The sequence below is a fragment of the Cyprinus carpio genome, chromosome A18, assembly GCF_018340385.1.
Source record: "Cyprinus carpio isolate SPL01 chromosome A18, ASM1834038v1, whole genome shotgun sequence".
NCBI classification, from domain to species: domain Eukaryota; kingdom Metazoa; phylum Chordata; class Actinopteri; order Cypriniformes; family Cyprinidae; genus Cyprinus; species Cyprinus carpio.
The window spans coordinates 27,527,661-27,539,497 of record NC_056589.1 but is presented as its reverse complement, the minus strand read 5'-3'; the positions used below and the strand labels follow the sequence as shown (position 1 = coordinate 27,539,497).

General features: G+C 38.1%; 1 protein-coding gene across 1 annotated transcript; it reads left to right on the top strand.

Annotated features, from left to right (window-relative positions):
- The first annotated feature begins 462 nt into the window (after window positions 1–462).
- Window positions 463–10,967, top strand: LOC109063309 (remodeling and spacing factor 1-like). The gene is made up of 16 exons (XM_042775707.1): window positions 463–747; window positions 1,653–1,744; window positions 1,830–1,922; window positions 2,066–2,271; window positions 2,427–2,539; window positions 2,753–4,224; window positions 4,306–4,512; window positions 5,147–5,251; window positions 5,334–5,413; window positions 5,549–5,603; window positions 6,768–6,871; window positions 6,956–7,023; window positions 7,100–7,286; window positions 8,287–8,540; window positions 8,736–8,921; window positions 9,997–10,967. Exons 1-16 carry the CDS (start codon window positions 594–596, stop codon window positions 10,437–10,439), a joined length of 3,819 nt encoding a protein of 1,272 aa, XP_042631641.1. The 5' UTR covers window positions 463–593; the 3' UTR covers window positions 10,440–10,967.
- Window positions 10,968–11,837: the final 870 nt, after the last annotated feature.

Sequence of the window (11,837 nt, the reverse complement as noted above, 5' to 3'; positions counted from 1 at the left end):
TTTAAATATATAATGCGTATGCATATTAATATGTATTTATTCATCCCGGTAACGACTAATCACAAGCACGACACTGTTTACAAAATTAAAAAGTCTGTGGAAACAAGGGTGACATGTTAAAGCAGCACTTTATATTATATTATATATTGTTATCAAACTATTTTTATATCTATTAAACCCGGTAACAAATCAACACAAGCACGACACTGTTTGTGGAAACAAGGGTGACAGGTAAAAGCAGCACTTTATATTATATATATTGTTATATATTATATTATATTATATCAAAGTATTTTTCCTCTGTTTTAAACATTTACATTTAAATATTATTTATTTATTTAACTGTTCATCCCGATCACGAATAAACACAAGCACGACGCTGTGGAAGAAAAAAAACTGTTGCATGTTAAAGCAGCACTTTATAATCTTCCTCAACACTTTATTGTTGTGATGATGATGAGGATGGTGGTGGTTTGTGGCGCTCCACGCGCGTTAGCTGCCCCTCCGGATGATGCTCTCTCTGGGTGGGTGTCGCGGTGTATTGTGGGCAGTTTTGGATCTAAGCAGAGCACAGCTCGTCATCTCCAGGAAAGATGGCTGCTCTGGGCACCACAGCGGCTCTTCCTCCAGATGTTAGCCCGGGTTTCGCGGTGGTCTGCTCGTTTTTGGAGCGCTACAGCTCTGTTCTGGATCTGCCCGAGCTGTCCTTCCCTCAGCTGGAGCGGTTCTTACAGGAGACCTCCGCGGGTGAGCTGTGCGACAGGCTGGGCTTGTGTTTATCTGGACAGGCTCCTCATCTTACCCATCAGGGGTTTGATCACTTAAAGTTTGGCTTGCTGGCTCCTCTTAGTCTTTGTTTGGATGGGAATCGTCTCCCCCGATGCTTTTCAGAAGTGGCGAAGTGTTTTTGAAAACAGTCGTGTGATTTTCCCACCCTTAACCAGTGGAAAAATCACATAACCTCAGGATATGAGTGACTGTACGCACTTCTAAGGGTGTTAGCATGCGATTTCTCTCAATTAACTGGAGAGACTCTATAAATTGGCCTAATACATTTACATTCAGATTATAAACACCGATGGGACTGTAGTCGCGCAGTGCGCATGCGCAGAACCGCTGTCTTCCTACGCTACAATGTAACAATTGTAATTTGTTTACGCGCGATTGTTTACGCCCCGCCCCCTTTGAATACTGTATTAACTGTGTACATGTAGGAGTCGTTTAACACCAACATAACATCCGAACGCGAGCTAACACAACAATAATGTTGTCATTTTAGGAGGATTGCGTCTGTCAGCGTCACTGCAGAGTTATTGGTCTTCATGCTCTCACGCTGCTGACAGCGGATTGGATGGATTTGATGATACTGCATAGTAAAGACGGGGATGTGTTTTAAAATGCATTTATTTAAATTAATAAAAAGTGTTGAGCAAAAATTATAAAATGTAACAAGATGAATTATATACATAAATGATCAAATAAATGACGACGAAGTGTTTTAATGTCTAAATGTGATTGCATCAGTTAAGAAAATATCACAAAGGTATCACAAGCATGTTTTTCCCCCTACCCCCCAAAATCAGAAGTTTCATGGTAATGTTACAAAAATGATAAAATAATAGAAATTGTGCTTTTTTGTGTGTTTAATTTAGTTCCTCGCCCATTGATTGAGCTCCATATCAAACTGCTGCGGAAGATCGGCAAGTCGGTCACTCCAGACAGATGGGAGAAGTATCTTGTAAAGGTAAGTGTTTTAGTTTTAAATCATATGCTATCAGTATGGAAAGTCCATGCAAATGCATCTGTTTGTTGAAATCATGTTGACGCAGGTGTGCCAGGAATTTAACAGCACCTGGGCATGGGAAATGGAGAGAAAAAGCTACCTGGAAATGACAGTAGAGTGCAAGACTGGCATTTTAAAGGTCAGTATTTCCAAAGCAACTTATTGGCCGTGCTGTCAAGAACATGTCTAGGTCATATTTCACCTCCAAAATCAAAATGAATTAAACATAACAATGTTTTTGTTTCGAGATTCACCAAGATTGTAATTATTTTTTCATCACAGTACTTGTGCGAGTGTCAGTTTGACGACAATCTCAAGTTTAAGACATTGATCAACGAGGAAGACCCGGACAAGATGCGTCTACAGCCCATCGGTAGAGACAAGGAGGGTCTTCTCTACTGGTTCCAGTTAGATCAAGATCAGAATATACGTGTTTATTCTGAGGAACAGGATGATTTGGATGGGTCCTCATGGAAATGCATTGCGAGGTGAGCAAATTCTGAGGAGAAGACGAGAATGTTGAATGTTTGATGAACATTACGGCACTAGTATACGAGCTACACATTTCTACTAGAAGTATAAGGGTTAAACCTCATTTGTGGAAGTTTATCAAAGAATAAGAAATGTATTTTTATTTAAACAGGACAAGGAATGATCTTGCAGACACACTAGAACAGCTTAAAGCCGAGATCGCAACTGACCAAGAGAAGCAAGACGGTTCCACCAGCCCAAGTATGGAGGCAGAAGCTGCTAAAGGTAAAACTCATTGGAAAATCATTCCCATTCAGGGCCGTAAGCACCACAGACGTGTCTCCCACAGTATCTAGACTAGTGGTCAACCACTGTGGTTTTCCAATGGCTGATTCTGAACTGTGAATGTGTAGCGACAGCCATTCTCCAATTTCTAATTTTGCTAGAAGCTGAAACGAAACGGTTTCTCATGCAGTTCTGTATCGTTTCATTTTCAAGGTGAGGTTGAGGACTTGAAGAACCATGTATCAGGCCAAGGAGACTTTACCAACAGCACTTTCAATTCGAATCAAAGTGAGTTAGTGCCTAAAGACATTAAAAAAGAACCAACGGATCCCATTAAACCAGAGCAAGAAGAAAAAGTTGCTGAAATTTCCAAACCCAAAGTGGTCATCGACAACAGGGTCAGTACGATCAAAACTCTCGTCAAAGAAGAGCCAAAAGATTGTCCCAAACCATGGAACGCCATTTCCGTCGTCATGCCCCCTGCTTCCATTAAACATGACCCGGCGGTGACATCAGACTCGCACGAAGACAAGAAAGAGCTGGTGTTTGAGAACGTGGCTAGAGCTGTAAAGAGCGACCAACAGGCTAAAATACCGCTGAAGAAGAGGGAGTTGAAAAGGAGTGGAGGATATGACGTCAGCAATCACAACAGCAATGGAAGCATCAGCACAGGAGGTATAATCGTTCGCAATCCTGCTGTCTTGCCATTGAAGGAACAGCAAATCAGAAAAGAATGCCCAACTAAAGAAGAGAAAGGACCAACGGCCATCATCGCTGTCCCACAAGAGCCAAAGGGTGACCAAATGGCAGCACGAGAACAATATGTAGGTGTTGGAGTTATCAAAGGTCCCATTGAGAGTAAAAGGCCATTGAATGAAAACGATAATTCTTCAAATAGTCATCATGGGAATGGGAATGTCTTGAAGACTGAAGTCGGAAGCACAGATAGTGCAAGACAGTCTGTCCTTGTTGGGAAATCCACGGTTCAAGCAGACAACGGTCCTCTTCCTTGTAGTATCCCCGAGGATTTGTCAAAAGATGCTTGCGAGAAGAGCACAGATGTGTCTGCGAAAGCATCAAACCTTGTTGAGGAGTCGGCGACGATTGAAGAGACCACTTCGGTTGAGGGAAAGGTTGAAAAAGACGGCAATGAAGAAGACGTTATTGAGCTCAAAAGCAAGACGGTTGGTTTGTCAGCCGGAGAAAAAACTGATGTCGAGGATGTCAGCAAAGACAAAAGTCTGAGAAGCCCAAGAAAGAGACGTTTACAAAAGTCCAAATCCAAGATGCAAGCAAGAGAAGACGGTCAGGACGCATCCAGCATGGGTGAGGTTTCGGAAAAGGATGCTGAAAAAACTGAACGCAACGAGGACGAAGAGGTATCGTCAGAACTTCAGAAGGAAGGGATTCGCCTTAAGATTAAGATCCCGCTTCATAGACGAACACCTGAACTCCAGCACAAGGACGCAGAGGAGTCGGAAACCAGCAATCGGAGATCCCTGCGGAGATCTGCCAGAATCTGCAAGCCCAGCCCCAAAGCATCAGATAGTCGGGATAGGAAGCAAGACGGGAAACTTTCGGCCTCCTCAGCAGCTCAGGACGAAGAGGAACACATAGAAGACGAAGAGGCGAAAGTTCTTCCCGACAAGGAGATGGACACGGAAGTACAGCCCAAGTCTCTTAAGGTAGCATGGAAGCTTTTATATCCAGTCCAACAAATTTTACAGAATGTTTTTATTTACGCTAAATATTGTTTTGACTCTTTGGCCAAACGGCGACATAGGAGGAAACGCTGGTCGAAAATCCGTACGAAAAATTGCAAATCCAAAGCAGCTCTGGAGCGGGAAGAGGAAGTGGAAGACAACAAATCAGAGAAAGGAGACCACAAAAGCGAGACCGAATCGGACCAATCCAACGAGATTCCATCTGAAGATGCTTGTAAACACTGTGGGCTCGCCAACCACCCAGAACTAGTGAGTTAAAGTAATCATCTTTCATCAGTTCACCATTACTAATGCTTACGTAATATAAAATATAAATATGAGATGGAAAACTGAAACTTAAAAAAAAATTAGAAAAATTTTAATTGTTGCCTTGGGAACTAATTAAAATAAAATAAGAAGTATTTAAACTAAAGCTAAAATAAATTAAAGCTAAATAAAAATGTAAAAAATAAATAAAAATAATAATAATAAAAGATGACAAAAGCACACACAAAATTTCAAAAAACTTTAACTAAAATTAAAATGAAAAAATTGACATTTAAAAATAAAATGTAATTCCAAATATTAATAAATACAATAATATATAAATAACACAGATTAAAAAATAAATAAAAAAGACTCATAATAGAACATGCTTATGATTAAAGGTTTGTTCAACTCCATCTCCTACAGCAGATGGAAGAGTTTATTCAGCTAACAATATTCATTAAAAACAGGATAAAAGAATATAAAGTGTAACTGAGGCACAGATGCTTCTGAATTGATTCAAGCTACAAGATGAGACTCCGTATTGTCTAGAAAATGGCACAGATAATACTTCAAAAAGAGATGTATCTTATACTATTTGCTAACATCATTTCTCTCTTGTGTATGTTTGTCCCAGATCCTTCTTTGTGACATGTGTGACAGCGGCTATCACACGGCCTGTCTGAGACCCCCTCTAATGATCATTCCTGATGGAGAATGGTTCTGCCCTCCCTGCCAGCATGTAAGGGCTTCAGTCTCTGTGAGGATGCCCTGTGTGTGTGTGTGAGCGGTAGTCATGAACTATATGCTCTTGTCATTTACAGAAGCTTCTCTGTGAGAGGCTGGAAGAGCAGCTTCAAAATCTGGACACGGCTTTGAAGAAGAAAGAGAGAGCTGAACGAAGGTGTAGATCCACACACACACACACATGCACACATTTCATACACGCTCTCACCAGCTTAATCACCAGCTGAATTGTCATGAATGATGACTAGCCTCATGTGATTCTGGGATTTGGATCTTGTTTTCTCGTTTTCAGACGTGAGCGGTTAGTGTATGTGGGCATCAGCGTGGAGAACATTATACCCACCCCTGTGAGTATGCAGCTCTTATATTATATTATATTATATTATATTATATTATATTATATTATATTATATTATATTATATTATATTATATTATATTATATTATATTATATTATATTAATTATATTATATTATATTATATTATATTATATTATATTATATTATATTAATGTCCTATACTTTCCTATGCTATGCTGTGCTGTACTGTATATTATACTGTACATTACTGTAATATATAACAATATATTTTTTATGCTGTATCTAAATTAAAGATTATGTTATGTTATGTATACTGTACCATACTGAATTGTATCATATGTTATTATTTTATACTACAGCAAATTATACCATAGTATGGTATGCTATATCTAAATTAATAGATATGCGATAATGTATTATATTATATCATAGTGAAATATTTTATATAAACTATAAATATATTATATTATATTTTATTCTGTTATATAATGCACCATACAGTATTGTACCATGTGCTAAACTGTTTTATACTATTGTAAATTATACTATATACTAAATTATATTGTATGCTATGCTATATCTAAATTAATAGATATGTGATAATGTATAAATTATATCATAATAAAATATTTTATATAAACTATAAATGTATTATATAATATTTTATTCTGTAATATGCACCATACAGTATTGTACCATGTGCTAAACTGTTTTATACTATAGTAAATTAAGCCATAGTATGCTATGCTATATTTAAATTGTTATATTATATTATATTATATTATATTATTATATTATATTATATTATATCATAGTATTATAAAGCCCTATACTATAGTTTCTATAGCAATGTACTATGCTGTACTGTACCATACTGTATTGTACAGTATACTAGTTTATATTATAGTAAATTATCTTAATGATCTACATCTAAATTAATTATATTATATTAAATTGTACTATATTATATTGTATTATACAATGTCACATACTGTACTTTCCTATAACATGATGTGCTATGCTATAATGTACCATTCTGTATAGTACCTTATTCTATACCATAGTATGCAATACTAAATTAAGCACAGTATGCTGTGTTTTTATCTTAATTATTTAAACAAATTAATTATATAATATAAAAGATTTTGAAATGTGTTAATCAGCTTTATTTGGTTTTAAATGTACTCCTCAGGATGGTGATGGAGAGGACAGCTTGACAGAGAAGAAAAAAGATGCCGAGAAAACTAAAAATCTGGGCAGGCGATCGACTAGGACCAGGAAATCCATCAGTTATAGGTTATCGATATTTCTTGTGGAAATAAACTCTAATAGTAGATATAAGTCTGGCTAATGCTTGATTTTCTTGTTACTAACGACTAGATTTGATGATTTCGATGAAGCCATTGATGAAGCAATAGAGGAAGACCTTCAAGATCCAGAAGGAGGAGGTTGGTCACGTGAGATATTGTTTAGTGCTTTATAATATGTGTGCCGTTGCATGTTGACTGGTGGTGTGTCCTGCAGGCTCTGGTGGCGGTAAACCTGCGGCGCCCGTCACGAATCAGCAGAGGAACGTGGCGAGCCGGGAGAGTCGACGGCCTGTGAAAGCTCCCGCCCCGCGCAAGAGGAAACGCCGGCGACTCAATGACCTGGACAGTGACAGTACGCTGGACTCGGAGGAGAGCGAGGACGACTTTCAGCTCAGTGACAGGTGTGTGTGTGAACACAATACAAGAATATTTACAATACTGGGGGTTCACATTTGGGCTTTTAGGGTTTAAATCAGATGGATTTTATACCAGTTCTTCAAAGTATAACAGATCTAGGTCTGAAATAAACAATATGCATTTAAAGTTTGGGTTCTAGAAAAGCGCATTATAAATAAAATGTATTATTATTATTATTATTAAAGTGCTCTATGGGTGAATCTCACAGAGAAGTTGTCCTGGTCATATTTGACTCCAAAAATTGCTTTTGTAAGACATTGTTTTTTGTGTTTTTATGACCATAAAGTTTTTTGCATGATAATTAAACACACTTTTCCCCAAATGCAAAATTGTAAGTTATTTATACGTTATGGTACTGTAGTATTTGTTGTTCTGCTTAATAATTAATTGTCACTTTTGTCATTCTCAGTCTGTATTTTGTGCAATCAATTTTATGTAGTAAATTATTATAATTAAAATTATAATATAATTTACTAAATTAAAAAATAATTAGTATTTTACAAGTAAGAATTCTAAGGTTGGCTATTTTTTAATTTATTTTAACTAGTCTCAAATGCTCATCAGGGCTTGATTTATCTGATCAAAAATACAGTATAACAAAAATATTGTGAAAAGTTATTACAATTTAAAATAGCTGTTTTGTTTTTGAATATATATAGTAAAATGTAATTTATTTCTGTGATGCAAAGCTGAATTTTCAGCATCATTACTCCAGTCTTCAGTGTCACGTGATTCTTCAGCAGTCATTCTAATATGCTGATTTGCTGCTTTAGAAGTATTTCTGATTATTATCAGTGATAAAAACAGCTGTGCTGCCTAATATTTTTGTGGAAACAGTGATACATTTTATTTTTCAGGATTTGCAGCTGAATAGAAAGTTTAAAAGAACAGCATTTATTTGAAATAGAAATTGTCATTTTTGATGAATTGAATGCATCCTTGCTGAATAAAAGTATTATTTTGTTTCAATTTCTATGTTGCTAGTGTGGAGGAGGAGGATTTTGTGGTTTCAGGAGACGGTGCGTCTGAGGGAGACGCGGGCTCTAATGACGTGAGTGAATGGGGCAGTGGTGAAAGTGCCGCCGAGAATCAACCGGTCTCCAGGAGAACAGGAAGAAGCGCTCACACTCTGGGAACCAGGAGGAGCAGACGCAGACCTCCTTCCAGACGAAGAGGCACCTCAGAGGAAGAGGACATGCTAGACTCTGAGGAAGAGGAGGAGGAGGAAGAGGGAATGGGTCTGTTTGAGTTTTCATATCCATTCATCCTAAAAGAATAACATATAGAATCAGTTTCAAAGCTAGTGAGCTGCTGGTGTCTTTACTTTAGTAAGGTAGGCTGTCTAGGTAGTTCACTAGGTTTTGGAACAGAGCCTTATTGGTGTTACATTGAATTCTTCACTTCTGGTTTTTACTTCTGTCTTGATCTGGTAGAAACAGAAGGCTCTAACGAGTTCAGCGACAGCGACGTGGACGTGAATAGAAGGCGTCCGCGGCGGAGTCAGAACTCTCAGGTCAACTACTACGAGACGTCAGAGTCTGAAGGCTCACGGAAGGTGTCCAATCAGAAGCACTCCTCTCTTCCTCACCGTCGGCGGCTGTCCAGCTCCAACAGTGAAGGTGAGCACCGCCACACTCCTGTTTTCTAATGTTTATTTATGCTAATGTTTTCTGAGCCACAGCCATGTGGGCAGGTTCTCCGATATCGACTCGAGGTCCTGTCCCACTCCAGTTCTCCTCCCATGAGCTGTCCAGTCTAAATAAAGACTAAAAGCCCAAAATATTTAACTTATATGAATCTCAACTCTCTGGTATTCCTCCCTGAGGGGTCACACTTGTGATCAGCCGTGGTCAAAACTGACCACAGACAAAAGTATAACAGTTTTTTAATTAAATGGATGTACTATATTTTGATTCAGTGTTTTTTTTTATGTTTTGTATTATGAGGGGATTTCATGTTACAAGGCCTCTAAATTATTCACCTTTTATTTATTCATAAAATAATGGAAGATATGGTGTCTGGCATACCCACGTCATTCATAGAAATGACAGAGAAAATTCCAATATAAACTTGCACACTCAAACTTGCATTATTTATGAAATTTTATTATCAACATTTCAGTCCATCGAGCTTCCTCAGGCAAAAGTATCAGCAAATTCAAAAGCGTGTTTTGTATTAATGTGCAATGTATTATATTAAAATTCATAAATTATATTTATTTTAAATATGAGTTATTTAAAATCCAATGCATGGAAGGCAGATCCTTTTAACTGCTAATAAGTGTATTTTAATAAATAATAAATTTTACTAGGTTTTCCTTTTGAATATATCTATATATATATATATAGACTTTTTTATTATTTTTAATTTCATTTAAAAATCTTAAATATATTTTGCAAGATTTTTCTCTTGGTTTTTCTGTATAAAGAGTAGTGTGTCTTTTAATTTTTGTTCTTGCTTAAATCCAAAGTGCTCAGCATGAAGATTTTTTTTAAGGCATAATTTTTTTTGCACAACTAGACAAGATTAAAACGAAACAACGCATCCCTAAAGACCCTCCGTTTGCGATTTTTAATTTGTGCTTCGCACCATTTTGTCACATCACTCTACATATAAATATTAGCTCACTGTTAGCTATACTGGTTAATTACAACTAGAAATGTCAGCTGTTTTCTTCTCATCCTGTATTTCCAGAGTCCATACTCTCTAAAGACTTTGAGCCAAAGGAATCGCATCAGAGATCAGAAAAAGGACGCAAGTGCGATTCAACAAGGGAAGATTCCAAACACAGACACAAACGAGAAAAACAGAGACGGCAGAGAAGCTCCAGTGAAGACGACGAAGACGAGGAGGAGGAGGATGGAGGAGAAACAGAGGACTCTGCGGAAGACGAGCGGCCCCTCCGCAAGAGGTCGAACCGCATCGAGACAGACGAAGAAGAAGAGGAGGAAGAGGAGAACAGACGAGGAAGCGTCCGGTGGAAGCACACGCCGGGCTCTCGAGGTCCCGTCAAGCACAACGGCTTGGTCCCGCTGAGGGCCGCCGCTCAGGACGACGACGACGATGAGGACGAGGAAGAGTTCACTGGAGTCACGGACCTTGTTAACTTTGTTTTCGACAGTGAACAGTTGTCATGATCAGCTCAGTAGCTTAAATATGTTTATTTTCTCATCGCCTTCTCACGGGAATGTCCCTCATCAGCCACCGTAGTCTCCTGGTTTTTGGGTGTAGTGGACCAAAAATGAAGCTTCCAGACGAAAGCCGTAGTGTCCGTTCAGATGTTCGAATGCACTCTAGCTCATCCAGCCGCATGCATCACCAGACCGGTTTAGAACAGGGTCTTAATACTCCAGTCACCGTTCCTCAGAGTAAAGCACTTTGTCATTTACGGCCAGTACGGTTTCGTTTGTATAAAGCGGCTTCCGTCGTCCTCTAGAGACACTGGACGGCGTGCATTTGAAGCTTACGTGTTACATGCATTTCAGACTGGTGTTTTAGAGTTTTACATTCTCTGTATTAATGTTTTCTTCTTTGTTGTACATGAAGGACATTTGGGATTGACGTGTGATGCCGAGCCTTGCCTAAATACATTCATTCATTTAAAGGAATGGTTCGCCCAAAAATGAAAATTTGATGAAAATGTAGAGGAGTTTGATTCTTTATGGGAACAGATTTGGAGAAATGTAGCATTGCGTCACTTCCTTACAAATGGATGCTCTGCAGTGAATGGGTGCCGTCAGAATGAGAGTCAAAAACAGGTTGAGTCCCCTAAAAATCTGAATCAGGAGAGCAATCTGCACAGATCAAACACAGTTTACAAGCCAAAACAGCTCTAAACAAATATGTGGCTATATTTTGATGTGAGAGGACAACAGGAAATGGACTTTTTCACTGGAGGAAGCGTTATTATGGATTATGGACACAGTTTAAAGTTAAAATGCTTTAATGATGGATTTGTTTCTTACAAACAAACATCTTTTGTCTTCTCCAGATGTTAACTGCTGGACTGGAGTGCTGTGGATTATTGTGATCAGCTGTTTGGACTCTCATTCTGACGGCACCCATTCACTGCAAAGCATCCATTGCTGAGCAAGTGATTTAATGCTGCATTTCTCCAAATCTGATCTGATGAAGAAACAAACGTATCTACATTTTCAGCAAATTTTCATTTTTGGGTGAACTATTCCTTTAAACTAGTTAGTAGACAAGCAAATACATGAAGAAACACATTAGGAGGATAAACGAAAATGATCTTAATATTAAAGATCTGCAATTTAGCTGCAAATCATTTTAATTTAAAAGACTAATGCACTCTCTTTGCATCAAATAACATTGTATGTTATATTAAAGAGAATTATGATTGACTTATTTTTCATATTAGGACATTTTCTGCACTTTGAAAGCTGTTGCTGACGTTTTAGGACACTTTTAATGAGACGCTCAGGCACACTGAAGTCCCTGTCTGAGTTTTAATGTGTCAAATGAGTGCACTTGTGGTTCAAGCACCTCTGACGGTGCCGTTTGGTACGGTACTG

What these genes read in the sequence shown, in the direction of transcription:
- LOC109063309 (XM_042775707.1), top strand. Translation starts at nt 594, where the DNA reads ATGGCTGCTCTGGGCACCACAGCGGCTCTTCCTCCAGATGTTAGCCCG. An exon ending in GGAGGCAGAAGCTGCTAAAG is followed by an intron (nt 2,540 to 2,752) that starts GTAAAACTCATT and finishes TTCATTTTCAAG; the next exon opens with GTGAGGTTGAGGACTTGAAG. An exon ending in TCAAGATCCAGAAGGAGGAG is followed by an intron (nt 7,024 to 7,099) that starts GTTGGTCACGTG and finishes TGTGTCCTGCAG; the next exon opens with GCTCTGGTGGCGGTAAACCT.